The 25,774-nt window shown below is 54.3% G+C and overlaps 8 protein-coding genes across 8 annotated transcripts; 3 read left to right on the top strand and 5 right to left on the bottom strand.

The window, feature by feature from the left end:
• Nucleotides 1-205: 205 nt before the first annotated feature.
• On the bottom strand, nucleotides 206-4,300 carry H310_05960 (hypothetical protein; the record flags this gene model as incomplete). Its single annotated transcript, XM_008870834.1, has 21 exons — nucleotides 206-377; nucleotides 439-524; nucleotides 583-655; nucleotides 708-1,048; nucleotides 1,097-1,233; nucleotides 1,292-1,394; nucleotides 1,442-1,918; nucleotides 1,976-2,044; nucleotides 2,111-2,233; nucleotides 2,282-2,338; nucleotides 2,392-2,603; nucleotides 2,656-2,812; nucleotides 2,863-2,999; nucleotides 3,046-3,112; nucleotides 3,154-3,384; nucleotides 3,430-3,519; nucleotides 3,568-3,720; nucleotides 3,778-3,912; nucleotides 3,965-4,047; nucleotides 4,106-4,170; nucleotides 4,224-4,300. The coding sequence occupies 21 exons, from the start codon at nucleotides 4,298-4,300 to the stop codon at nucleotides 206-208; spliced, it is 3,045 nt and encodes a 1,014-aa protein (XP_008869056.1).
• Nucleotides 4,301-4,447: 147 nt separating this feature from the next.
• H310_05961 (hypothetical protein) lies at nucleotides 4,448-5,360 on the bottom strand. Its single transcript, XM_008870835.1, has one exon. It carries the CDS (start codon nucleotides 5,341-5,343, stop codon nucleotides 4,606-4,608), a length of 738 nt encoding a protein of 245 aa, XP_008869057.1. The 5' UTR covers nucleotides 5,344-5,360; the 3' UTR covers nucleotides 4,448-4,605.
• Nucleotides 5,361-5,978: 618 nt separating this feature from the next.
• H310_05962 (hypothetical protein) lies at nucleotides 5,979-9,248 on the top strand. The gene is made up of 15 exons (XM_008870836.1): nucleotides 5,979-6,254; nucleotides 6,310-6,492; nucleotides 6,539-6,649; nucleotides 6,711-6,734; nucleotides 6,791-6,887; nucleotides 6,946-7,217; nucleotides 7,269-7,445; nucleotides 7,495-7,803; nucleotides 7,849-7,965; nucleotides 8,013-8,117; nucleotides 8,165-8,451; nucleotides 8,508-8,643; nucleotides 8,702-8,830; nucleotides 8,885-8,983; nucleotides 9,046-9,248. The coding sequence occupies exons 1-15, from the start codon at nucleotides 6,036-6,038 to the stop codon at nucleotides 9,178-9,180; spliced, it is 2,400 nt and encodes a 799-aa protein (XP_008869058.1). The 5' UTR covers nucleotides 5,979-6,035; the 3' UTR covers nucleotides 9,181-9,248.
• Nucleotides 9,249-9,318: 70 nt separating this feature from the next.
• On the top strand, nucleotides 9,319-10,383 carry H310_05963 (hypothetical protein; the record flags this gene model as incomplete). The annotated part of the gene is made up of 8 exons (XM_008870837.1): nucleotides 9,319-9,471; nucleotides 9,516-9,594; nucleotides 9,644-9,687; nucleotides 9,745-9,789; nucleotides 9,843-9,900; nucleotides 9,943-10,031; nucleotides 10,085-10,232; nucleotides 10,304-10,383. The coding sequence occupies 8 exons, from the start codon at nucleotides 9,319-9,321 to the stop codon at nucleotides 10,381-10,383; spliced, it is 696 nt and encodes a 231-aa protein (XP_008869059.1).
• Nucleotides 10,384-10,417: 34 nt separating this feature from the next.
• On the bottom strand, nucleotides 10,418-14,448 carry H310_05964 (hypothetical protein; the record flags this gene model as incomplete). The annotated part of the gene is made up of 10 exons (XM_008870838.1): nucleotides 10,418-12,284; nucleotides 12,339-12,595; nucleotides 12,653-12,718; nucleotides 12,772-13,289; nucleotides 13,335-13,570; nucleotides 13,624-13,772; nucleotides 13,829-14,020; nucleotides 14,069-14,145; nucleotides 14,197-14,293; nucleotides 14,356-14,448. The coding sequence occupies 10 exons, from the start codon at nucleotides 14,446-14,448 to the stop codon at nucleotides 10,418-10,420; spliced, it is 3,552 nt and encodes a 1,183-aa protein (XP_008869060.1).
• A 70-nt stretch (nucleotides 14,449-14,518) lies between these two features.
• On the top strand, nucleotides 14,519-17,923 carry H310_05965 (TKL protein kinase). Its single transcript, XM_008870839.1, has 18 exons — nucleotides 14,519-14,649; nucleotides 14,710-14,789; nucleotides 14,857-14,938; nucleotides 14,990-15,142; nucleotides 15,195-15,420; nucleotides 15,486-16,113; nucleotides 16,166-16,199; nucleotides 16,247-16,364; nucleotides 16,436-16,479; nucleotides 16,534-16,571; nucleotides 16,625-16,675; nucleotides 16,726-16,881; nucleotides 16,933-17,014; nucleotides 17,064-17,131; nucleotides 17,179-17,219; nucleotides 17,280-17,352; nucleotides 17,408-17,582; nucleotides 17,666-17,923. Exons 1-18 carry the CDS (start codon nucleotides 14,590-14,592, stop codon nucleotides 17,780-17,782), a joined length of 2,226 nt encoding a protein of 741 aa, XP_008869061.1. The 5' UTR covers nucleotides 14,519-14,589; the 3' UTR covers nucleotides 17,783-17,923.
• A 43-nt stretch (nucleotides 17,924-17,966) lies between these two features.
• On the bottom strand, nucleotides 17,967-19,504 carry H310_05966 (hypothetical protein; the record flags this gene model as incomplete). Its single annotated transcript, XM_008870840.1, has 10 exons — nucleotides 17,967-18,129; nucleotides 18,159-18,298; nucleotides 18,361-18,513; nucleotides 18,584-18,701; nucleotides 18,766-18,824; nucleotides 18,871-18,972; nucleotides 19,022-19,124; nucleotides 19,171-19,210; nucleotides 19,260-19,292; nucleotides 19,354-19,504. 10 exons carry the CDS (start codon nucleotides 19,502-19,504, stop codon nucleotides 17,967-17,969), a joined length of 1,062 nt encoding a protein of 353 aa, XP_008869062.1.
• A 90-nt stretch (nucleotides 19,505-19,594) lies between these two features.
• On the bottom strand, nucleotides 19,595-20,103 carry H310_05967 (hypothetical protein). The gene has a single exon (XM_008870841.1). It carries the CDS (start codon nucleotides 20,062-20,064, stop codon nucleotides 19,621-19,623), a length of 444 nt encoding a protein of 147 aa, XP_008869063.1. The 5' UTR covers nucleotides 20,065-20,103; the 3' UTR covers nucleotides 19,595-19,620.
• Nucleotides 20,104-25,774: the final 5,671 nt, after the last annotated feature.

The raw sequence follows: 25,774 nt of genomic DNA on the forward strand, positions 1-25,774 counted from the left end.
TGAAGGACCTCATCCTTGTCGACGACAGTCGCGTGAGCCATGCAATTGCATTGTACGAAGACGACCGAGACGTGGAGGAAATGCTCGACACGCTCTACCGCATTGCTAAGTCCACGTCGGCGCGGGCGTAGGTAGCACAACTTTATCCGTTTAAAACAAGCTGCTTCTTACACGATTGCAGTCCATTACCTGGCACCGTGCTACGTCAGCAGTCGGCGCCCGGACTGGGGGAGATGTTGATCTCTGGCGGGGCGAGGAGAAGTATCGGTGGCAAGATCACGTCACTGTCGTGATCTTTGCAAAGCGCTGTGACCAGCAACGTGCGTGGCTTTCTCATCGGAACAGCATGGCTTACCGCCGCGCACGTCTCAAACACGCTGCAGAATGAAGCAAACACAAATGAGAACACTCCACTGTGCGCCGAAGCCTTTCACGTACTTTGATTTCAGCGACGTGGGGTCGTTTGCCGCATAGATATCCATGTTGTGGCACGTGAGCCGTTCGACGTGAACTTCGTACAGCGCCTGCGAACCATTCATTTTTTCATGAGCTTGGTCCAAGGAATTGGGATTTGGAAGACACCTTCAAGTGGCGCAGAATGTCTTCTACAGTGATAAGCCTTGGGATGTCGGTGCACTGGATCACGACCTTGTGCCTACGAAAATGCAGCTGACGTTCATCTGCCCAACGGACAGCAACGAACGGACCACAGCGTCATGTTTTCGGGGCAGATGCGAAGTGGCATGCCCCGTGAACGATCCATGGACGTCGATGCCATGACCGCTGGTGGCCGAGGGGTGTGGAAGTGCAGCGACCCGCTGGACCCGACGTACTCGCACGACCGCAATGCAGTAGGTTTCCGAAACAAGATTTTCGTGGCTTCGATTGCAGCGAGGGCGCCGACAATTGTAGCCGTGGCTAGCGAATCTGCTCGGCACCCACACATCGCCTTACAACAAAAGAATGAGGCCGGGGCGATGCCGTGCACGGCGGCGACGGTGTTGGCCAAGAGCTGGACAAAGTGCACGTGCATGTTGGCATCGTCCATCTACCGTGGGCAGGTCTCACAAACACACTCATACATGGTCCAACGCACAACGTTGCAAGGCGTGGGGCGTATGCGATCCACAACGGATTGCATTTGAATGGCTGTCATCGCCTGAAACGCTTCTTGTGACAGCGCAGGCTGCGCAGACGGAGCTACGGCTGCAGTGATAACGTCACGACAAGTCGCTATGGTCACATCTAATGCGGCCGCCCTCGTCAGATGCGGTCAAGGACGATAGGTTACGTTGCAATGTCGACACGGTGCGGCCGAATAGCACAGCAGCGACAGCGACGAGGTCGCCATGAGTGGCAGTGCTCAATGCGATGCCATGGGGGGCCAAGACCGCCTAGATGTCAAGTCAAACGCGCCTCGGACTCGTGCTCCTCGTAATACTTTTAAGAAAAACTGCGCGGCCGCCACACAAGCCGAGATCGATGTCAGCGCTTGGTACCGATCATATGCGTCGTGTGCCAGTTGGATAAACGCGGGGTCGCGCCTCTTGGCCCGAGATGCTCCGACTTTGTCTGTCCAGACTGCTCGAAGGCACACAAGACTTTGATGAAATGTGTTGTCGAACACAGCGCGCGCCCATTGCACGATGTGGTCGATTTCAAACGCAGTTGGGTCTGTGGCGTGGTCTACATGATGGGGGAGCGATTTGTGCGATGGGGAAATCGACGCCCGGAATATGGCGAGGCGGTCCAACAGGAACAGCGACGTTGACGCGGGGTCTGTCTTGAGCTTTGACTCGGCCCACCGCTCCGTCACGTGCGGAGCAAACGACTGTGTGAATGCTTTCAACCCGTGCGACTGGCCCAAAACGAATGGCTTGCTGTAAAGGAAGCACTCGTCGTCCAGGAGCAATGTCGTCTGATGCGGAGGAGGCACGTCAACCCACCGCGCGTTCGAATTGGGGCGTCGACGTACGTGATTTGCATCGACAGTCGTCACTACAACGTCGGTCGGCTGCCAAAACGCCTCGTTGAAATGCACGCTCTACGTTCGCGACCCCAACGTGACCCCAACTCTGACCAAGCTGATTCACAGAGGAAAGCGCCGCACTTGAGATTGCTGGTAATGTAGAGGGATCGCAGTCCACGACGGATGGTGCACTTGGAGAGCGTGGGCTTTGTTCGACCCCACGTCGGCGTCCCGATATCCACATTGCGTGGCCAAATCTTGCCGCTGTCACAAGCATCAATCGTTGTTAAGGCATTCGAATCCGTTTCGGACCTTGACCCGACCACCGTCGACCATGACGCCATTTTTCACGCCGATTCGAGTTAAGTTCTGCGGCGGTGAGCCCTCGGTGAAGTCTACACAGGAAGGAAGAACGCGCCTACCTCGACAACTTGACAGCCCACGGAACCACATCCCACCACAACCACGCGAGCATCTCGCAGGCGGTCCACGGCCGCGCGCCCAAATAATGCCATGGCATTGCTGTCGGACGATAGTCCTGCTGGGTCATGAAACACCCGCTCCTTCTTGAAGTCTTTCGGAAGAATGCCGACCAAGTCGAGGTACAACAGCTGCGACACAGGACAGCCAAACCCTACCGAGCCCCCCCCCGTAGGCAGGAACGATCTCTTGGTGGTTTTGTTTACCGCAGAACTTGACGAGCTCACGACATGCCAGGCCTGCCACCAAGGCACTGAGCGGGGCGAATTCAGTTGATGCAACACGAGCTACGTCGTGCACGAGCACGTCCGGCACGGGCTTGGACGGCACTACGGTTGGTCCAAACTGGGCGGCAGCAGTCGTCTAGCAGCGATGAGTGGACAGACGACACACAGCAGACAAGGTCATCTCACTTTGGCAATAAAGTCCCTTGTCAAGCTCAGAATTTCCAGCGCGTGGTGGACGTTGTTGGACTGGGGAAAGAACCCGTGGAGCTGACGGTAAGCGTACAAGCCTTGCATGATGGCGTGTAGTTGAGCGGGTCTCTCTTCTGCTCGATAGTTGAGTTGGGCATGGCTTTGTTCTTTCGTTTGTACCATTCGAGGAAGAGCGGTTGGGGCCATGGACGAGGCGCGGTGCGATGATATTTTCCCGAAACGATGTCTAGGAAAGACGTTGGTCGAAGCCGACTCGTCAGGACGAACGTGGTGAATGGCCCGCGAGCCACGAACTCTCTTGACCCGGAGCCGCGAGTGCTGGGTCAAATCAAACACAAACAGCGGCGACACGCCAAAGTTGACGTGCACTGTCGATGGCGGCGCGACTTGAGCAATCGAAAACTGCCGCCGATCGAGCCACGTCAAGTCGCTGGTCACGCCGTCCGTTCCAGACTGGCGGGCAAAGGCAAACTCGACCAAGTCCCCTGGCTGCAGCATCTGTACACAAACATCATGAAAAGCGATGAGCCGAGGAAAGCCCACCAAGTGAACGCATTGCTCTTGCACGACCACGTTGCCCGCGCCAACGTCCATCTGAACCACTGTAAACGCGGCACTTTCGTCCTCCATGGCCTGCACCACGTGAGACTCTATCGGCTGCAACATTCACGTGGGCCACACCATGTGATGGGGCCCGAAATCGACAAAGACCGACCCGAGCAACCCTCGGCTCTCCGCCACCACGACGGCAATCGGGGGAGTCTGTGCGTGGCAAAATTCACTCAGCCCCACGATTTCTTCGCGCGACATCGGCCCGCTCGAAAACACCACCGCCTAGCCCACGCATCGTAGTAGTGAGACAGAGATGGCTAACACCATTTTCGAACGAACATGGTAATGCAGGAGCAGTTCCGACGTGAGCGTCCCCGAGAGCGTGAGAAGGACTGTCGATGGAGCGATGCCGCTGAGCTTGTCCTTGACGGCGGACGATTTCTTCCTGCCCACATCCATTCGAGCATATACAGGCTACCGAAAGCAAGCAGCATGAATCGCAATCGGTTAACCCGGCTGTACGCACATGCGATGCAACGTCGTCGTCGCAGACGCAGTCATCGTCGTGGATCGTGACGGACTTGAGGCCATGGCCCAAGAGCGTGCGCACTATTCACGTGACCCCTTGAGAAAACGAACAGCCCAAGCATGTCAGACGAGCACAAACCGATGTCGACTCCAACTCCGCGCAACCCAACCACGAGAACTTGCATCGTCGTTATCGATTTCATCCTGCACCGCGCCACGTCGTGGTCATCCCCCGAATGTGTGCATATCGTGGGTACCATGTCGAGCCGAAGAGGAGCAGCGGGCGCGTGTAGTACTCCTTCGGAGTCACTGGCGACGGTGTCGGTTCGGCCATGGAATTTATGCAAACCGGACGCGATCGACGTGAAACGGCGACACGAATCTTTCAAGTGTCGGTCAAGATCAACGTCATCCAAGCATGTCGACGGGATTGCAGGGCATCTCCCCCATAACTTCTTACGCTACACGACGCATGATCGAAGCGACGCAAAGTCTTGTTATGCTGATTCATTCCGTCGCCACGAGGGAGAGGCGGTGGCATGGCTCATGGGCCAGACTCTTGGTTGTCGACGACAGAGCTGCTTTGACGATGCCCACGGCATCGAGAGATTGTACGTGGAGCCATGTGCACCCGTCAAATCAAACGCTGTGTTTCAGTTGGGGATGAAATTTCGTGAGGAGATCGCGGATGTTCGAGTACGGGTTGCTGATGGAGAGCTGGCGCGGGGTGTACCGAGAGTGGCACGTCCCAATCGATACGCAGAGGAAGGCCGCGACAAGCAGTGCCCAAACTTGCAATGTTATGCTGACGAGGTCTCGTACAATCAAGAGCGCGAGGCGGTCGACAGTGAGTGTCCTGGACGACGAGCACAGCGCCCCTTTCGTGGCGCACATGCGAATGGACACGTACTGAACCTCAGAGATGGAATCGACCACGACCAGGGCGGCGAGGAACGTCGCGACGAACACGCGAAAACTCGAGTGGAAGTTTGTCGAAAACCCAAACGCGATGCCGAGCATGGCCCCAAGCGGACGTTGGATCGAGTCGAAGAACGACGCGGCCTTGCCGGAATCGGGAAGCGACATCGAGTGGGCGATGAGGGTTATCTGAGCCGACAGCATGGCGACGCAGAGCCCGCGGAGAAGTTTGGCGTTGGTCTTGATCATGGTGACCTCGGGGACGTGGCACACCGTTTGCGTCGTGTGGACGTACCGGGTCCAGTGATAGCAGCACACAAGGCTAGTGAGAAAGAACGCCACACCACAGCCGTAGGCGATCACGAGGCGCATCACGTTGGCGTCAAATTCGTCCGTATCGGTTGGCGGCGTCGCCATGGTGTCCATCGAGGCCACATTCTTTGTGTCGAGTGTCGCCATTGTCAACTCGCTGAAACTGCAAATGCTTTGTGTCCGTTGATTGAAACGCCAAGGGGACGCCTTCAACTGCACGAACGAAACAGCGCCATAGCCTTCCCCGATTGCAGTAGTCCTTGCCATCGCCCACCCCCTCTGCGTGCCAGCTGCAGGCTTGGCATACCGTTCATGTCCGCGAATACTGTAGCACCTAGAATGCATTGTACCCAGCATGATGCTGGATTTTGTTCTCTCTTCCGAGCTCACGATCCCGCGGACACAAGCTTCAAGTTGTGTTGCAGTCACGTGTGGCAAGTGTGATTTGAGCTCCAAGCCTCCCCCCTTTCTGTTGTGCGGTGAGCTCGGTTGTACCCTTTGCATCGTTCCATGCATCCTCGCAATGAAATGTACACTACTGCCTTCGTCTCGACCAATGTTCTTGGACACTTGCCATCACGAGGTCGGACATCTCGAGCTCCCTTCCACTTGTCCATGCTCACGACACGTGGCAAGTCACACAAGGGGCCAAACAGGCTGGCGGCCCTGCCGTCGCCGTCTCTCGGACACGTGAGTGGCGCTCCTTGGAGATCGTGCGTTACTGAAGAACATTGCGTGGAATTGGACCATGCAATTGCCAGGTGAAACCACCAAAGGTAACAGCCCGTCGAGGCATAGATTCGCAGTGTCCAACGGTGCATCATCTGCCATTCGTCTCTATGAGTGCCATGCAGCCACGCACGGTCCTGCGGCAGACAACGCTGCCGCAAGCTATCGAGACGACGCCGCTCATCCGTCGCTTCTGCCTTGTCAACTTCGTGCTTTGCCTTGGCGCGGCACCCATGTTCTTTGTCTTTGCCAACAAAGCCATGACGTTCCAAGTGCTGTATGCGGCGGCGGGTGCACTAGCGCTGTCGTTGCTCCTCGCCAGTGCGATGGTACGTTTGACGAGGGCGGCCCGCCGTGTCACACAACGGTGCTTCTTCTGTCTAGAGTGCGTTGAAGTCGACACCGAGTCTTGTGTGGAGCATGATGTTCACGGTCGCCAGTGCCTACGGCCTCATCTGCACGGGGGGTCTGTGCGTCTTGTACTTGCCGTATGCGAGTGCCGAATTGACGAGCGCGACCGACTTGCAGTACGCCAAGAGTGTCGTCCTGCCAAGCGAGCTGAAATCCGTACGTGGCGACGTCGGTCCATCGTCTAGGCTCACCGATCTTGTAGCAAGCTGTTGTCGAGCAAGTGTACCTCCAAGTGGGCGGCACAGTGCAGCTCGTCCTGGGCCTCTTTGCATCGTACCAAGTGCGTCTGCAGTTTTACGTGCTGGGTGAAAAGGTGCGTCGACAGCATCTAACGTGGTCATTCGAGTTGTCTCTGACGGCGACACTTCTGCCAGCGCGCGTCTGTGGCATTTCTCCAGGTAGGCGCGGTTTGCCTTGCACCTATTCTTGGACAACTGACGTGGCCGTTGTGCAGGCCTTCAGCGCGTTCATGGTGCCGCTCTCGTTGTTGTTTATCGCGGGTGGCCAGTACATCATTTCGTCGCAAACGCTTGCTTCGGCTCCCTACACGGGTGGGTGTTTCAAGCGTGGTGAATGTAGTGGTTGATCGATGATTCGATCACCGTGCAGGAATTTTCATCTACATTTGCGGTCTTCTGGTGCTCGTGCTTTCGCTCCTCGCGTTCATCGGGTCTGGGTTTGAGTATCGCCGACTCCTCAACACGTTCAGCTGGCTGGCGTTCCTGACAGCCGTGCTTCTTCTGGGGGCGTCCATCGCGTGCTTGGCTGTCACGACGAACGTTCAAAAGTCGGTCATCAACAACTGGGGCACGATTCGCGTGATGCTGCCGCCGACGCTTCAAGCGCGTTACGACAAGAGTCAATTCGTTCTGTTCGTCGAGGTACACGAGGCGGACCTCCGGTCATGTTGGTGACGCCGTCCGATGTCGTAGCGCAACCTGCACGGCATGGCTTACGTCGGCATCATTTCTGGCCTCTTCATGCTCCTCCAAAGCTTATCGGCACAATCCGTGCGAGAAATCATGAACGTCGTCAAGCGCCGTGCCGCCCAGGACAAGCGATGCGCGCTGGACCCGGAACTCCATCCAGAATTTGTTGCTCGCCGCGAGGTCCGTGCTTGCGTGTGCTACAACGACGATGCCGACGCTCGCGTTGTAGTGGACGCTCATGTTCAAATCGTCCAAGCGCATTCAACGAATTTGCATGCGCGTCGTGTGCGGGTTCGCAACGCTGTTGCTCCTCGCGATCACGGTCGTCATGACCCTGAGCGTTGTGTTTACCACACAGTGCGCAAGTATCAGCAAGGCAGTAGAATGGCACTCGTTTGGCCTGGGCAATGGATCGACGCCCGCCGCGGTGTCATGCGAGTCGTACCACCTCCAGAACACGTTTGCCGCCGGGCGCTTGCAACTTGTCCGCGGCGACACGTTGCAAGGCAACGTCACGTTTCAGCAGAACGCTGTCTCGGTACGATTCAATTCCCGTCCCCCGTTCCCCACACCGCGGATGCAGGACAAATTTCTGGCCGTCGCTGCGTTCTCGAGTACGATCGACGCACAGAGCGTGTGCACGGTGGCCGCCGCGCCGACCAACTCGCCCACCTTTATGTGGTTTGACACGTCGTGTCAGGTACGAAGCGCCGCATCCGTTGCTCGAGTGACGTTTCGTTGCATTAGGTGGCCAACGTCAAGGTCGAGCTGCCGCGGGTGACGGAGCGTGGGGTCGTGCCGTTCGTGTCGCTGAGTTCGAAAACGTCGGCCATCGATATCAATCTCATTCAGGTGACGCCGTGCTGCAGCTTGGTGCAAGCGACCGATCGCACGAGTAGAACGGAACTTCGACCCTCGTCCAGGGTGTCAACATCACGACGGATCTGGCCAACGTCAATGGCTATGGCATGTACATTGGGTCAGGCGGGCTCTCGGTCACGTCCGCGTCCGGCGAACTCAACATGTCGACGGTGTTTGTGAACGCCACTCAAGTCATGGGCGATAAAACGCCGACCGTGCTCACGTCGTCGTTGGGGAGTGTGTCGCTTGCGAATGCGTCGTTGGTGGACAGCCCGCTGACAATGTACACGGACGTGGCGGGCATTGCCGTGCAAAACGTGATGACGTACGTGTCGCGTTGTGTGAGGCATGGGGGGCAGCGATGGCTCAATACGATGACAGGTCCGTGTCGCATGGCCGAAGCAACGTGGCCTTGTCCAGTGGCTCGGGGGGCATTGTTGTGTCGGACTTAAGCGCCGACTGGATATCGATGGAAACCACGTCCGGCGCCATTACGACCGACGGCCTCAGCTCGAACGTAAGAATCGTCCCGACGATCGATGTCGTTGCACGTTGACGGGCGCTCTCGTGTACAGGGCGATGGCGCTTTCACGGGGCGCATTGACGTGACCAGCATTGGCGGCGACGTCCGCCTCCTCAACACCAACGCCAAGGGGTACATACATGTCGAGACGAACTCGGGCAATGTCGTCGTGCACTTGGCGGTACGTACAATGGGCGCCACGTGCTGCCAACCCTCCGCTATTGTGCGATCATAGAGTGCGACATTTGTCGGGCTCTATTACGTCCGCTCCGAGTATGGCCTCGTGACGGTGCGGTACAGCAACTCGAGCTACGATTCGGTCAAGGCTCTCCCTGTAAGCCATCAACCTTGAACCACTCGAACGTCCATGTTGACACGGCGGTGGACTACATCTAGACGGCGGACCCGCACGAGGCGCAGGGTTTGATCAACTGCGACACGAGCTGTCATTACGTGGGAGACATTTACATCCGGACCATCTACGGCAACATCGACGTACTTGTCGGCTGCAAAGACACCACGTGTGCTTAGGCGCCGGCAAGAGGCGCGTTGACCGCCATGCGATTGAGTAACATAAATCGAGTTTCATTGTGCAGGCGAGGCGCGCGCGGGAGGTTGCAGTTACGTCATGAAACGACGTGAAACCGTCCACCGTGGGCACAGCACGGGATGGAGATCACGGAGGACTTGCTCAAGCGCCGCAGCAAACACTTTGACATTGCATGCATCCAACGACTCAACTTGTCGGGATGCGATATCGCGACGGTCGCGCTGCTCGAGGGATGCACGAGCGTCGTGGAGCTCAACCTGTCAAAGAACCACGTACGGCCCCAGAGGACGCAACACTTTCAAACAGGAATTCGTAGCTGCTGTCGCTGCGAGGGATTCCAACATTGTCGACGCTCAAGTCGCTTGATTGTTCATTCAACACCGTGACCACGTTAGGTATGTCGACAACGAGTTCATCGCGGGAAAAACGCACAACGTGAATTAGACGGCATGGCCCCGCAGCCCCAGTTGGAAGAGCTGCACTTGGAGGTACGTACCCAGCAGACACCCATCGTCCAAGGGAGATGATGGTGAAGATGGCCGCAGGGCAACGAACTGTCTCGGGTCGACTTTTCCACGCTTCAAAAGCAGGTACGACCACGTCACATTCCACCGTGTTTCGTTTTGCTAAAGGGACTCGACAGTTGCCTCGGCTACGGCGCCTCTTTTTGCATGCTCCTAACGCCCCCCGGTCGAACCCCGGTAATTCCAGAGCAAGTCCATTCGTCACCATTGCGTGTGTAGTTTGCAAAATGGACAAGTATATGGACATTGTGCACATGGCGATGCCGTCCCTCGAGAGTTTGGACGGGGAAATCTTTGCGCTGCGTCAAGTACTTCCACGTGCTATCCATAAAGTGTTTGCGGCTGGAGTTTGTTGGATTAGGTGAGCTCAGACCATCGCGTGAAGGACGATCCTGAACGCGACGCCGACGTTCGCGCGGCGTTGGCGGAAGCCGCGTGGGAAAAAGTATCGTGGGGCTTGCCGCCGTCGGACCCTACCTTTGTGCAAAAGAGTACGAAGAAGCTCAAAGGTACAACAATTGTGGCTCAATCGTTCCATTGTCGGAAGGCTGCGGCTCATAAATGCATTCCGTTGTCCCAGCTCTCTTGCTCGAATGCAACAGCGATCTCAACGGCGACTCGCTCGAGTTGCTCCAAAAGATGAACGTGATGCTGGCGTAGACGACGATGGTTGTGGTGTGGACAATCGCATGTATTATGGAAATAAGGACGGCGGAGTCGGGTTGGTTTGCTGTTTGCGAATCTCTTCGCGCTTGGTCCACAGCTTTTCGCGTTCCAGCACCATCGCCTGGCGCAACTCGGCCATTTCTGCTTTTATGTGCTCCATCTCGAGCTTTCGCGCGGCCGCTTCCGCGGCGCGGTCCTTGGCCGCCTGCTCCATGTGCGCTTTGATGTCTTCTAAATCTTGGGCCAACTTTTGCGTCTCGGCTGCAAAAAAGTCGGACCCGAGCAAGACTTCGGGCTCTGACCCACCAACTTCCGTGATCGGAGCACAGCCGTCCCCAAAGAGAAAGTCGTATCGAGCGAGCATCTCCTTTTGCTGCTCGGGAGTGTACTCTGCCGCTACCATGCGATCGATCGCTTCCTGGCGCTTTCCCACAAACAGCAGTCGGCTCACAACGCCGCGCACTTCTCGCCCACGCTCCGCTACTTCCCAGCTGTGTTTGATGGCGGCGTACTTGTTTAGCGCCGTGCAATCGGGTGTGAGTTTGGCGGGTACCATGCCAAACACTTCGAGTCGCCACGTGGTGTCTGAGGGATGTCCTTCTTCGCGCGTTGAGGTGCTGACGGCGGGGGTGGGAGGAAAGCTCGTGCCCGGTGTGTACATGTCGGGCGTCGCGTCGCGAGGTTTCGAAATCAGTCCGTTGTACGGATGGACAGAACGCAATGAGTCCGGGACCACCCATTTCGTCTCGTCGAACGTGCCTTGCACAATGTAGCCCGACGGGCCGCTGCCATGGTCCGAGCACATGGGCAGCTGCATGATCTGCGTGCAGTTGTAGCCCGTGGACTTGAAAAGGACGCTTCCAGTCGCAGCATCGACGACTTCGAGTTTGATCGCGGCATTTTGAAACGATGTCGACAGTTTGAAACAAGTGTGGATGGCAGCCATCGACAGCTGCGGCGCCGCCGAGACGCCGCTCGATTTGGACGACGCCTTGCCTTCGTCTTCACCGACCTCAGGCACATACTGGTCACGAAACAACGTTAGGGACTTGTTGGGGGTGTACGACCCAGCAAAGATCGATGGCACGACGGGAATCTGCGTCAACGGTGTGTGAATCACCCAGTCACTTGCGACCGTGATGTGAAACGTGTTTGGTGGAATGACCACGTTCGGGCATGGCAGGCACTCGAGCACAACGGTGTAGCTCTCGGACGGGTGGACGCTGGTCAAATCAAAGTAACCTCCCAGCAGACTAAGTCGCGTCGACTCGCTCGACGTGTTGTTGACGAGATGCACGTGAAAGTACGGCGTCGCGTTCGCGTCGAACATGTGAAAGCCAAGGTAAAGCCGATTCTGTTCCGGGCGCGCATCAGGTGCCGTCAGCGTCATGTTGAATCGATGGACAACGTGCCACGTGCCATGCGCCATGGCGTTGTACGATCCATCTAAGAGCTCGACGTTCATTTTGCAAACTTCCTTCAAGCACGAGTCGATGGGATGCACGTGGATGGGCACGTCGCTCTCGACTTCCAAGCTGTACCCGTTCGCGAGGTCGTGCGGGTACAACCGGTAGACGTGAACACCCGGGCCGACGACGTCGAATGGCCACGTCACGTTTGCTTTGAGCACCCCCGCGTTTTGATTGATTGTCGAAAGCGATGGCGTCGGCCAGCTCAGCTGCTTCTTCTCAACAAACATCATGCCTCTGTCCCCGCTGGGTGGCAATGGCGTCGTGGGCGAAGCTGCATCGACGTCGATCGGCGCGCACGTCAGTGTCACGTACAAGGTTGTGGACGTCACGGTTTCGGGAACATGGACCGTGAGGCACTTGGGCAACGCGTGTGGATACGGCCGATGGATGGAGCGGTTGTCAGTAGGGTCGTCATCGATGCTCCTGGAGGATGAGGTCAGTCGTTGCCATTTCAACAGGCGTTTGGGGTCGACGCACCACTCTTCGACCAACTGGTGCGTGTACATTGGCAATGTGTGCAGCACGACCGTTGTGAGTTTGTGGTACTCGATCGAATCCGACGTGAAGTGGAGGGTTTCGTGGGGGGCCATGTGCGGATGCAGCGTAAAAATGTTCATCGAGAACAACTGCCCTGGCTGGGACGGGCGAATGCTCGACATCACGAAGGCTTCGCCGCACGACGAGTTGAACACGCGCGTCTTGATACTTGCAAGCGAACACACCAAGAGGACGTTCTACCCTCAAGGCAAAAACGTGAGGGTTCGGAGGGGCAAAGGCACGAGCGGTCGTACACTTGTGGTCACGGTCGGTTGGACTTCTAAATTCGGCGGCACTCTCGCGTCCAAGCATGGCGTGACCTACCACGCTGCCAGTGAGTCCGCGAGGTTGCAACGGAAACAGCATGTCGTACTTTGGCGATTTCGTCGGCCGCTTTGGGGTCCGTCAACCCCACGTACGATCGCGATTTCCACCCGGTCAGGGTATTGAGGATGAATCCGACTGACTGCGGCACGGTCGCGGGCTGATTCATGGAGGGCAGTGTGCTGGTCCATGCAAAAACCTTGTAGATGGCTTTGGCCAGGAGCGTCGGCCAGATCTCACTCGCCACGGAACTGCTCAGGATCACGACTTTGCCATGTTCGTCCAGCGGCATGCGGTCGTCGACTTCGATTTTCCGCCACTTGCCCATCACAAACAACTTGACGAGGTACTTTCCCCCCGGGTTGACGGTCGGAATCCGTCGGTTCGTCGCTGTCACTGTTTGGGGATAAATCGCCTCCCAAAAGAACGGCTGGTTGGCCACCAGTCGATCGACCAGCCGACTCACGACTCGACATCCTGACGCCAGTGGCGCATCCACGTAATCTCCTTCCGGGATCGTGGGTTTGACCACCGGATTCGGTTCGATTTCTATCACGGGGGCCGAGCCTGGACGAGTTCGCGTTAGGGCTGGCTGTACACAGAGTTTAGTACCAAAAATATCGGTAAAGAGCATGGGGGCTGGTTCGCCGGTCGTCGGAAAGTCAAAGGTCTCGTCACCATCGTCACCGTCGTCGAGCAAGTCTTCGTCGTTTAATTCGGCTTCTGTTGCTTGTTTGTGGGCGGCGATTGCCTTTTGAAGCTTGACCAAACAGCTCTCCTCGTACGTCATCAATGCCAGCTCCTTCTTTTCCTTTTCGCTTTGAATGCGGGCTTCTTCTGCTTCCCATCTGAAAAACGCGACCAACGCGTTAGGTGTCGTCGATGTCGTGGTTCATATTACCGCTTGATGTCGTGGGCTTGCTCCGCACTCCACACACGTTGAAAGTCGTTGGCCCACTCGAAGCGCTCCGCATGCAATGGTGGGGCAAACCCAGGATGCGATCCTTCGAACTTCTCAACCATCGGGTCCAGCGAAGCATCGTAGAGCACCTGTCCGGCCACACTTCAAGCGCTGGTCTATTTAGTGTCATTGCCGAGGAACATACGTAGCAACAACGGGGAACTTTAGGCTCTTCTGCCTTGACATCGACGGGCTCGTTCTTCTTGCCAGGGGCCAAGTTGCCCTTTTTTGTGCCGCCACCGGGGGTCTTGACTGCCGCAACGGACGCCGCGGGCTTCGCAGGTTCAGGCAGCGGTGGCAGATACTGTTGGGGCCGCTTCCACGTTATCGTTGTCGACTAGACGAGTAAGTGTTATGTTTGTGGTGTCGGTAAAGTTGACGGTACGTCGATATGAGGAGGTAGCGTGGGCAATCCCGTCGGATCTTCGAAAGGAGCCGCTGGAGTGAACCAGTTCTCATGCTCTAAACGAGATAACGCACTTGGTCAACATGATATAGGAACCGACAGACTACCAAGATTATCGTTCCATTCTGGAAAGCTCACTTTTGGCATTGCAGATGGGATGGACAGTGGCGGCACGTTCTCTGGAGGTGGATGAATTGCGAGACGCTACCAACCCGCATGGCAGCCCGTCATCAAGAGAATATGTCATGTCCATGCAGTACACACACCTCACGGTCCTCCGACACAATCACCTGCGGTCCATCGTCTTGGATATCCTTGCCTGGCTTGGCCGGCGCCGGGGCTGGCTTCTTGGGTCCCATGACGAAGTGTCCCTTCAAGCGGCGCTAGTATCCGGACATATTTCCGGATAATCGTCCATGTTGAAACGGCCGAGCGTGAGTGAAGGGGGAGTAAGTTGTTGCGGCGGTCGTTACCAGAGGCCCGATCTTGCTCGCTCGGGCATGTGGAAGTCAACGTCGTCGATCGTGGGCAAGACCAGCGGCTTGGATGACCAGCCCATGGTAAGGTACTCGCGTGTTCGGTCTCTGCCTCTGACGCAAGTGGCTGCCGTTGCGACACAGGTTCTGCAACAAGAAATCAACGATTTTCTGCACGTTGCGCAGAATCGCAAGCAGCAAAAGCTTGTCCCGCGCATCAACAAGTATGAGCGCATGCCGCCCTTACCTTCTGAACTGGGACTCATTCACGTGGACGTGGCATCTGTCCAGGGTCGACTTCACCAAACCTATGCCAGAGACTGAGTTCGCTCTGTGCCTTCAACTTCAAATATACAACAAAGACTTTGTCGACGTACGTCGTCCCGTTCCTGTGCCATCGTCGGAATCTGACTGTTCCTTGCAGGGGTGGCCACTCTCATCCATGACATCCATTGCATCCATGTCGCTCGCGTCGATATCCCTGGAGCGCGACCGGGGCAAATTCACACTGGTGATGCGCATCCCCAAGAAGTATCCCCATGCAGCTCCAGACATTTCGTGCGTCACTGGCGGCGAAGTACGTTCTCCGTTATTTCGTTCAAGGCAATTCTCATGTCACGTCGTGGTAGTACATTCCACCACAACTCAAGCAAGGCCCTACCTTTGTGATGCCCTGGATCCAACAAGGGTGGCCGTCAACGTATTCACTTTTGCATTTTGCAGAGGACTTGTGCACGGCCCTCGGCGCCCCCGAAAACATTTCCACGACCAGCTTTCTCTCTGAGCAGAAGGTGTTTCCTCTGGATTCGAGTCACATTGGGTCACGAACATCGCAGCGAGTCCTTGACCATTCCAGTACGACTGCCATATTTGCCAGTAGTGCCACACACGTCGAGAGAGAGGCTGATATCCGCTTACAGAGGCATCGTGTGGCAGCAACGAACATGCGACGGACTTGCTCATGTTGCACGACGAGCCGGCAAAGCCGTCGCCATTTCAAGGAGGGACGGCAAAGTTGGCCACAGCGACACCAACACCCACAAATCCGTTTGATTCTGGGCCACACACCTCCGTGACGAACGTAACAGCGTTGAATCAAAGCAATGGCGGGGATGTGTCAGGCAGCGCAAAGCGAGGGTCGCCGCACCCAACCCACGATCTGTTGGGCATGCACCACCAGCTAACTCCAAGTGCCCATGGGCATTCCAATGGCGCACCCGTAGTGGATTTGCTAGGGATCGATTTGGGAATCCAGCCATCACCACCTCGAGCCATGCAAAGAAGCAACGACCGTAGCGGGGACAGCGGCCATCTGGCGATTCAAACGACTACTCTTGGCAACACCAGTCCCCAGGGGAACGTCCAGTCCCCCCGTGGGCTCGAAATGCGATATCAAAGCAACGAGTGCTGCATCAAATGCAAATTCAAGGATGAAGCGCGGCGGTTTGTCTTCGAGAAAACGATGACGTTCCAGCAACTGCAGGACGCGATCGTTCGTCTTTTTCAGTTTCCCCCGGCAACTATCGTAACCTTGGCATATTTGGACAGGTGCGTGGATGACTGCGGGCTTACCGCTCACAAACTCGTGTTCTGAATGCAGTGACGGCGACAAGTGCGGCCTGTCGTCGGACGAGGTATGGCGTGCTTTGTATTAACTAATACTGAACAAGGCGCAACACAGGAACTTCGCGCAGCGCTCTCTCACTACCCCGACACATTGATTCTTCAAGCCGACATCAAGCCCGGCGAGCACTCAAAGAAGGCCGAATCTCTGCCACCGTCACCGCTTCTCCCTGCCCGTAACGATTATATCGGCATTAGAACCCATGCATGCGCCACGTTGCTCATGGTGATTTGCTTGCATGTGTAGAACCCAAGGCGGAAGACTCGATTCTTCGAGAAATCAAGATCGAGGTTCGATCAACTTTGATGGATAGCGATGCCCGTGACCATGTCGTTGTTTGGTAGGATGTCAAGCTGGAAAAGTGCATCGGAGTCGGATCGAGGTCTGCGGTCGTGGTATGCAACGAGTTACTCATAGACTTGCGTCGATGTGTAGCTGCAAAGTGTACAAAGCAATCTGGCGAGGCACAGAAGTCGCCATTAAAAAGTACGCCGCGGGTAAACGTAAAGGACATGGACTAATGTCACGATGACCAGGTTCACGTCCCAAAATGCTGATACTGTGAACAAAGAGTTCAGGCATGAAGTCCAAATGATGGCGCACTTGGGCTGCCATCCGTGCATTGTGCTGCTTTTGGCCGTATGCTCAACCCCCAAAAGCATTGTGTTCGAGTACCTTCCGTTTTCACTTTTGTACGTCACGGCATAACTCGCACGGCACGTTGTGATGGATGTCGTCGGTAGCGAGCAAATCAATGGCTCCCAGGACCCGTCCAAGAAAATACCGCCGTTCCCAAACACGTGGCAAAAGCGCCTACAGATGATTGTAAGCACATTGTGCGGTCGCTGGCGTCTCAGTAGTAGTCGCGTTGTAGATGGACGTGGCGCGGGGGCTCCAGTTCCTACACTCGTTCAATATCGTGCACCGCGACCTCAAGTCTCTGTAAGACTGCGCTGAATGGCGAGTCTTCTGGTCTGAGAGAGTTTTAGAAACCTGCTCATCACAGACGAAGGCCGCGTCAAACTTGCAGGTGCGTATATCACCGTTCGCTGTCGCTATGGGATGTCGTTCGTCACGCGTGACCATCTAGATTTTGGCATTGCTAAGCTAGCCCAGGACGAGTTCATGACTCGATGCTGCGGCACGTACCAGTGGATGGCTCCGTATGCTAGCAATGATGTCGCCCACTTGCCGAGCTTACGTGGCGTGATGTTGTAGGGAGGTCATCGTGAGCCAGTCGTACTCTGTGAGTGCGGACATTTACAGCTTTGGCGTTGTCATGTGGGAAATATGCGAAGCGTCCGTGCCGTTTGCCGACACGCCTGCGGCCCTGGTCGCCATGGCAGTCATCCAGGAGAACAAGCGACCTACCATCTCGCCCAACATCCCAACGGTACGTCGCTCCTCCAACGTTGTACGAAGAAGATGCCACGCCCTATTTCTCGATCACTTCTTAACAATTCCGTGGCGCCGTAGCCGTTGAAGGAACTCATCTCAAAGTGCTGGCACAAAGAAGCAACCGTGCGCCCTGATGCGGCCACAATTGTGAACGACCTGACCAAGTTTCTTCAAGCTAGCCAAACACCGACGTAATCGACACTTGCATGCCACATGAGGTCAACGCTTTCGTCATGATGACTCAACAGCGATGGATGCACTCAAGAACTCGCTCGGAGATGGCGCGGAAGCTGCGTTAAATAAGAATATTGGCGGTGTCGAATGGCGTGGTCTGTATATTCGACCAAGCCAGATGCGCACACGACGTTGCCATCAACGTTCAAGTCGCGGACGCCTCGTCGCTCGAGGTTTGGTTCGGTGAACTCCATGGCTTTACACGCGGGGACGCGAATGCTTTTTTCAGGTCCTGGACACGCCTTCCATAGAGCGACGTTGAAGGGCTAAAGGGTGCAGGTACAATGTGAATCTGGCCCAGCAATCGTCTAGCGCACTTAGATGACACAACGCATACCGAAGGAGAACGCTTGGCTGGGGGGCGATCGAGGGACATCCCAAGTGAGGTTGCTGCAACTTCCGGAGAAGCGTCTCGACTGTGATGGGCAGAATGACGCCAGTTTCCTCTGGGTCCATAGCTCGCACGAGCAGTGTAATCTGCGTAGCAGGCGCCATCCAAACTCAGGATCTCTATCGACGACGGCAGTGCGATGACGTACGTCGTGCTGTGTCCACCCGAGGTCCATGTGAAACAAGATCGAGCGCAGCTTGGACACACATACGGATCCATCACCCGCGCGGTCGGCCTGGCCGAATAATTCGAGCACAGATATGCGGTGCTCCGTCAAGTAGAGCTGCAGAGTCAAGAGCAGCTACCGACGCAACGAAGGGGGGGGTAAGCTATGGTTGAAACCATAGCAACAACAACGTGGACCACCCTACCACGTTGATGTGGTTGGTGGGCATGATTTGAGTGCGGGGGCTTTTCGACGGCGCAGACCGAATCGACCGAACAGATCGAATCCCGACTTTATCGTTGTGAATGTCTTCGTCGCGATACCTATCAGCAGAGCGTTGCCGTCAAACGCGTGGCTCCACAGTTGAGAGAGATAATCTAGTCGTACGCATGAATGGCATGCAAGCGGCGCTTGGCTTCGTCGTGGATCGGTCCATCAATTTGTCGCTATTGAGGCGGCGGTCGGTTGAATTTGAGGCGAAGATGCACGCACCGGGATGCCAAACCCATCCTTGAGCGGACCGTTGAACAGGTTGTGTTTGGCAGGGGTCGGCGGCAATCGATTCTTCTGAACGTTGTCGATGCTCTGTCGCTTCTGCGAGTTGCTGAGGACTCTGCGCGTACTCCTCGCGAACTGGACGCACCGAGTAATGAAGGATCTTGTGCATCATGACTTTGATTTCGTTTTGGTGGTCCACCAGGGTCGTGTTCACGGCACTCTTACGATTTCGGCTCAGCCTCGCCGACCTGTAGCAGCGCCCTCTCAACTTAAGCACGATAAGGTCATACGTACAAATCAGTGGCAGCGATGGGAGTTGGCGGGCGCCGCCGTCCTACAGCGCCATCGTTATTTTGACTTGACACTTCGAGAGAAATACTCACGCAGCGACACGATGCCGGGCTTGGACGTCTTGGCTACAGCAGTATTGTCGGCCATATATAGCCACAATTGCGTTGCTTTGACGATCGGACGTACCTGAAGCTAAGCCAAACCCACAGTGGCCCTGGGGGTTAATGCTGAGCAACTTCATTTGGTGGTTGATCAGCTCATCGTAGACAGCGACGCGCCCGCCAAAGTTGCGCGTGTCGTTGTGGAAAGCTCGGCGCGACGGCGTTGCCGGGGCCATCGCTGTCGGTTGGCCAAACTACACTTGGTGTATGACGCGGTATGGGGCTAAATATAGGCTCGTGTGTGGACGGACCACAGAGGCGAGGAATCGCATGATTCAAACACATTGAGTGATTACTTAAAGCACGGAAGGGACTCGATGTACGCTTTGATGCTTGCGCGAAAGAGTTTGCACTTGATAGGATTCCCGCTCCGTGCGTCGTGGGCGGGGTTCTTTGTCACCAACTCGACGTACAAGTTGCCGTACATGTGCTGCAGAGCGTCCTGCAAATCACCACTCGCGCAATCCGTGGAGAGAATGAAGCGAAGTCCAGACGGCGTTTCCAAGTGGTGGCACGTGTACACGTCTGTTTTGAACGTCTTGAGCGAATGCGTTTGCGGGGTCGACGATGGAGGCGACATCTTGCGGAGGAACTCTTTGAGCGAGAAAATAAGCCCAAACATGAGTCGCTTTTCTTCTTCTGCGTCATTCAATGTAATGGCGTCGCTCGACCGGTTCCATTCCTCGTACATGAGGCATGCTCCCGACCGATTGAAGATGTAGAAGTTGTAAATCATTGCTCGAGCTGCCCTTAGCCGCCACACTGGCAATCCAACGAGATATCCGGATAAGGTTGGAGGATATCCGGGAATGTAAGAACACAACACAAGAAGGAAGACTTCCATCGTTCACAAATAGTTGACAGAACGTATTGCATAATCGCAGTATCTCGAGCTGGCCACTGTGGACTTGCGCAGCATATACGTATATTGGAAACTCAGGGAAAATAGGAATGCAGTCCATGCTTGACAAGATAATAAGGAATCGTGACTTGCGAGAATTCATGAAAAGAGTCACCAGATTATCAATTGTCAACTGACATAATAAATTGTCTAGGATAAAAAGAACGAACCACTTTATTGTGCGTGGGGTGGTTGGTGCTCTAATTGATACCGACGAGTTGTCAACATATCCTACACGTCACGTCTACGCCATTCAAGAAACGGCGTAGATGGACCTAAGAGAGCCCTTAAGTTTGAGCTTGTCGGCCCGACGATGCTGCTGGTGGAAAAAATATCAGCCTTTGTACGTACGTCCCAGTACGACGGGCCGTAGACTACGTGTTGTACTCGTTTCTGAAAGCCTTTCCAGCAAACACGACGATTGTTTGTCCCTCCGAAGGAAAAGATGCGTGCCCTATGGTAGCGTGAAACGCCAGTGATTTCAGCTGAGGAAGAGCGAATGAAAATGATCGATCTTACCATCGCGGCGTGGGAATTGATAAGAGTCCGTTTGGAGGGAATGTCATTCTTAACCGTCTACAAAGTCACAATTGAAGACTTGAAGCTCCGAGATGAAGAAGCAATACAGCCAAGTCTCGGCGATGCTCAAGATCTCTGGCGTCGGCTTTGAACTATCAACGTGTCGATTCAACTGCACAACTGGGTCGTGGCAACAGTTCCTCCAAGGGAAACCAAGCGATGGGCAGTGTGGGAGACAAAACAATTTCCACAGTACGCCCTGTGTCAGCAGTTGTTTGATGGGACACTCGCAACCGGTGAGTTTGCAATTACTTCGAAGGCCTCGGACAATGCCATGAACAATATGGACCATGTGTTCCACCAGGACGAAAGCGAAGACGACGATAGCAGATGTGACGCAAACTCGGTCTCACTTGATGGGAGCCATCGCAATAAGCGGTCTCAGGTGCTCCAAGTGATGCAGGTATTTCCAAGCGCACACGACCAACCATGGTGTCTTCAATGCTGTCACAAATTGGTGCATTCAATAAAGCCTGTGAAAAGGAATTGGAGCTCCTCGCGACATTGTGTCTGTTCCAAGGAGAAAGTCAAGGTATCTAGCTTGGAGCTCGCGATTCAAGTATTGCAAGAAGAATTCGAGGATTCAATGACGTCGTACGACATGTCAACAGCGTTTGAAGTGATGGAAAACCCGACAAAAGCGTTCATTTTTTGCGAATGAGAGGTGAAGCTCGCGATGTGTGGCTCCAAAAGCAGATGAGAAAGGTGACATATGAACTAATCTAATTCAAACTACTGATGACGAGTCCGTCGTTCTCGCAACGTTTCCGTGTACTGCTCCCACATGTCCGAAGCAATGGAGTCTCACCAAACTTTCGCTTCATTGTTTTTTGGCGCGTTATTGTCTGCTGCTGTCACCCTATCGTCACTTTGCCCCAAGTCTTGCGCATACTGGTTCTCGAAATCATCGCGGTTGCCTTCAATTCGGAGAAAGTTGTGCACCACACAAAGAGCCATCAAGAGGTCAGCTTGGAAGGGAAAGTCGTACTGGACAGGGGTGCCAAGAACCGGAAATCTCTTCTTCAGCACACCAAAAATACTTTCGATGACATTTTGAAGGGATGCGTGGCGCAAATTGAACAGTTCCTCCTTAGTTTTTGGTCTTTGACGCCCACGACCGAATTCATTCAAATGGTATCGAGTACCACGATACGGGGTCAACGCCTAGGTCGTCAGAGCAATCCCGCGTCCAAAATGTCGAACTGATTGTCGGATATAGTCAATCCATGACTCATTGCGTACTCGTAGAGCTTGCCGTCGCCAGCAGTGCCGTCCCATCCCGCGAGGACATAAGTGAATTTCTTGTCGAAGTCGCATGCTGCCAAGATGTTCATGGTCACACCTTTGCGACTTTGAAATCTTCAGATCATGTCTTCTCGAACGAACTCTGGCATGTGTATTCCATCGATTGCCATACGGCACTGATCAAAGAACGGCGAGAACGTTGGGCTTAGACGTATTTGGTCCGGCACCGGTGCGTCTTGCCGAGGCAACCGAATGTAGATTGGACACATTCTTCGAAGTGCAGCCAACACAGCTCGAAAGTGTCGTGAGATAGACTCGCCCTAGTGCTGAAAACGCTCCTGCAGAGCTCGACTGGACACATGATTGCCGGCAAAGTACAAAAACATTGCCACTTGCTCTGTCGTCGTGATGCGGGCAGTACTTTGTAGTCCACCAACGTCCTCTATTCGGCGGACAAGTCGTTGAAAGCAGACGATTGTCATTCGAAAGATCTCAAGTTCGACTCGCGCTTGGGGTTCTTGAGTATGTAGGCATTGTAGTGGTACACGATGTACATCACCATGAGTTGGCGTCGACGGCGGAAAGTACGCAGCCGCAAGAAACTCAAACACAACGCCTGCTTCATGGGGTGCAACACAAGTTTCAAAACACAGTCTACGCTGTATTTTCGGAATTGCGTTTTTCCTTCAAAACTGCCGTTTTGGGAATCAAATTTGCGGGCACCCAGACAGCCGTTTCGCAAGATTCAAGTTTCTTTGCCGAACCTTGTGAAATTTGCATGTTCTAGGGGACTTACTGTGGTATTGCATGACATGCAGATGACATCCAGATGGGCCCTAAACGAAGAACCGATCAAAAAGCCGTTCAAGAATGCCTTGTCATTCAAACGTAACGAGATATGAGCTCAGTTTGTGTAAGCACATGTGGATTCATGTAATTTGAACGATTTGTCTTGCTCAATATTGCTGAGGCAACAGTAGGCCATGGCGACAACTCTAACAAAGCCTGGCAGCGATCCTGACCGCCCACAGTCATGGCAGGTCGGCCGTCCTTGTGATAGCAACGTGGGGCGGTACGATTCCGCAGTGCCCGACCGTCCAAGGTCATGGCGACTTGGCTTGGCTGATTTTCTTAAACAAAGTTTTGAAAATTTTAAGACTTGGTCACGCAGGTCGGTCGTCCTTGTGATAGCACGTGTGGCGGCACGACCCAACAGTGCCCGACCGCCCACGGCCATGGCGACGTTGTTATGCCCTGTGACAGTGTCGCCGTGGCCATGGACGGTCAAGCATGTCTGACTTGTGCTGGAGGAGTCCTTCGAGACCAACAAAAGTCATGGTGACACAACACATGGTAGTACCTGGGTTGGACTGGACAAGCCGTTATTTTTAATATATTTTGTGCTTATTGGGCGAAGCAAAACTGATATAGAAGTATCAGGAGTGCTTCCACACCTTCAACTGTAAAAATATTTCTAAAGTCATTACAACGCTTTGCCTACAAATTTTCATATTAAGTGGAGTACAACTTCGTCGAGTTTTTATCAAGCTGACTGTAGTGCTTGGATGGCACGAAGAAAATCCAAAGCCGAGAATGTCCGTGTTCGGCGAGTTTGGAGGCTGATACTTCAACTCCATGTTCCATCCATCTGCCATACATTCATTGATGATATTGAGGTCCGACGTTGTTCTGCTGGCGCTTGGACTCGACTGCCGACCACTTGGACTAAATTGCTGGGATCACGTTATCGATCAGCATAGCCTTGTACACGTCACGGGTTACGCTGACCGGGGCAGAGACAAGGGTTCAGGCTGGGCGATTACGGCTGCTTAGAGCTGTTAGCAGTTTCTCGGTGAAGTGCCACGTGCCTATCTTGTCATCAAACCACTCTTACTTCGCGTAGACCAAACGCGTCCGGGCGATAGCAGAAATGAACGCCACTTTGGCAATGAACTTCTTGGACTTGCATGTGCGTGGGTCGGCTCTTCTCCAGGAGCAAAGTAATTGGACTTTTTTTACCGTGGTGGCGAAAAAACCACTTTTCGTCAAGTAATGCGGGCAATACCCATCATGTTTGAGATGACATGGGTGTCGTCATCACGAGCGTGCACAATGTTGGGATCCCGCTTCATGCGCACCACCTTGTTAGCGTCCGTATGACCAGGTCGGACGTAGCTCGAGTACTTGGCAAAGAATCCTTGCTTAAAACGTTCGTGCAATTTAGAATGTGCAATCCCAAGGGCAGCAGCAACCGAACGGAACGTGACTTTGATGACTTTCGCAGTCGTTCAGCTTCAGAATGGTACGTTAGTTTTCTACAACAACGAGCTTTTATACGTGACGAGACTTCTGCACATGGACGTAGTTTGTCATTGAGATTGACTGCTGCTTACTTCCAGTTGAGACGAACTGCGCTGCGAGTAACACCCAATTTCGATGTATCGACATCAAGAGCGCATCTGGGAGCTAGGATTCAGCACTGACAAGTGCAAGCCGTTTCTGGAGAATGACATTCCGATCAGAATCACTGAGGTTCTTGGTGCCCATTTCAAATTTGACCGCGATTGCAAACGACATGTCCGGTTAGTTCCCAAATTTTCCGGAACCGGAATTCCACACATTTTTTTTGCGAGCTCAATCGATATAATTGGACATAAAGTATTGACAGTGGTGGGCGGCATCGAGGGGATTTCAACAAAAACTATAAACTGTTGGAAAAAGTTCACAACGTGCATCCATTATCAATTTTTCCTTGACCTGAAACTTTATAGGGTACAAACTTGTTCAAACGATCAAGAACGTCTCGAAAGCTCGTTCCCTCGCAGTACTGACGTCCGACATCACCCTTGACGATTGCCCATACTAACTCAATTGGTTGTAGGTCCGAGTGATACGGCGGAGTGTACACAACGGTGTGCCCTCGAGCACTTGCCATCGCGACGACGACAGGACGTTGTCATCAATGTGTTTGCTCAGGTACGTCCACAACGTGCACTTCGGATCGTTGCAGTTGAATGAGATCCCGTAGGTTCTGCACGCGTTCTGAAGACGGTCTTTGGACCAACCGTATCGGGGGGTGCCATGCGGTAAGCACTTATGATACTTGGCGTTGTCCATCACGATTGCGACGTTAGATTGGCCCAAAGCATCGAGCTCGTTCAGCAAGGTACCAAACCAATCCACAAAATACTCGTGGTTGAACATTGCATGGTAGTCTTTCGGCTCCTTTCGTCGGATCTCCCCACTTTGGAAGATGTCTAGTGCAAGTAGTTTAGATTGCTGGGGTCCACCTTCTAATATTGCCGCAATAAAGTAATATCTTTGGCGTTGGTGTTTTGCTTTTACTTGCAAGTCTTGTTCGTCATTCGGATCGTTCAAACCGTCTCGATGTCGAGCGTAGTGGTGGTGGACGATTCGTCCAGATAAAAAACCGGTTGATTCGCGGCAGTTACTCGAGCCATCATTTCGGACACATACGTGTCGCGCAAAATGGCTTTTCGTGCGGCCAGGGCAAAGGTTAGTTAACCTTTTATTTTTCCGCGTTTGTAGCGAAGGCGAACGAGTAACCGCCGAACGTTTCGACATGCAGACAGGACAGCTCGGGGGTTGGACGCATCGAGTGTCAAAATTTGATGCTCTTGTAATAGAGCCAACACGTCTTTTGCAACGGTTCGTGTGCGGGAAAGTCGTCGATCGCGCACAAACGTTTGGATGAGCGTAG

Source organism: Aphanomyces invadans (assembly GCF_000520115.1).
Source record: "Aphanomyces invadans strain NJM9701 unplaced genomic scaffold supercont1.10, whole genome shotgun sequence".
Classification (NCBI taxonomy): Eukaryota; Oomycota; class Saprolegniomycetes; order Saprolegniales; family Verrucalvaceae; genus Aphanomyces; species Aphanomyces invadans.

Bases quoted from the DNA above. Each gene is read 5' to 3' on its own strand.
- H310_05961 (XM_008870835.1), bottom strand. From the start codon at position 5,343: ATGGCGACACTCGACACAAAGAATGTGGCCTCGATGGACACCATGGCG.
- H310_05962 (XM_008870836.1), top strand. From the start codon at position 6,036: ATGAGTGCCATGCAGCCACGCACGGTCCTGCGGCAGACAACGCTGCCG. The intron at 6,735-6,790 runs GTAGGCGCGGTT...GCCGTTGTGCAG, and splicing joins CGTCTGTGGCATTTCTCCAG to GCCTTCAGCGCGTTCATGGT. The intron at 7,966-8,012 runs GTACGAAGCGCC...TCGTTGCATTAG, and splicing joins GGTTTGACACGTCGTGTCAG to GTGGCCAACGTCAAGGTCGA.
- H310_05965 (XM_008870839.1), top strand. From the start codon at position 14,590: ATGTGGAAGTCAACGTCGTCGATCGTGGGCAAGACCAGCGGCTTGGAT. The intron at 16,114-16,165 runs GTGCGTGGATGA...TTCTGAATGCAG, and splicing joins ACCTTGGCATATTTGGACAG to TGACGGCGACAAGTGCGGCC. The intron at 16,676-16,725 runs GTACGCCGCGGG...CACGATGACCAG, and splicing joins ACAGAAGTCGCCATTAAAAA to GTTCACGTCCCAAAATGCTG.
- H310_05967 (XM_008870841.1), bottom strand. From the start codon at position 20,064: ATGATTTACAACTTCTACATCTTCAATCGGTCGGGAGCATGCCTCATG.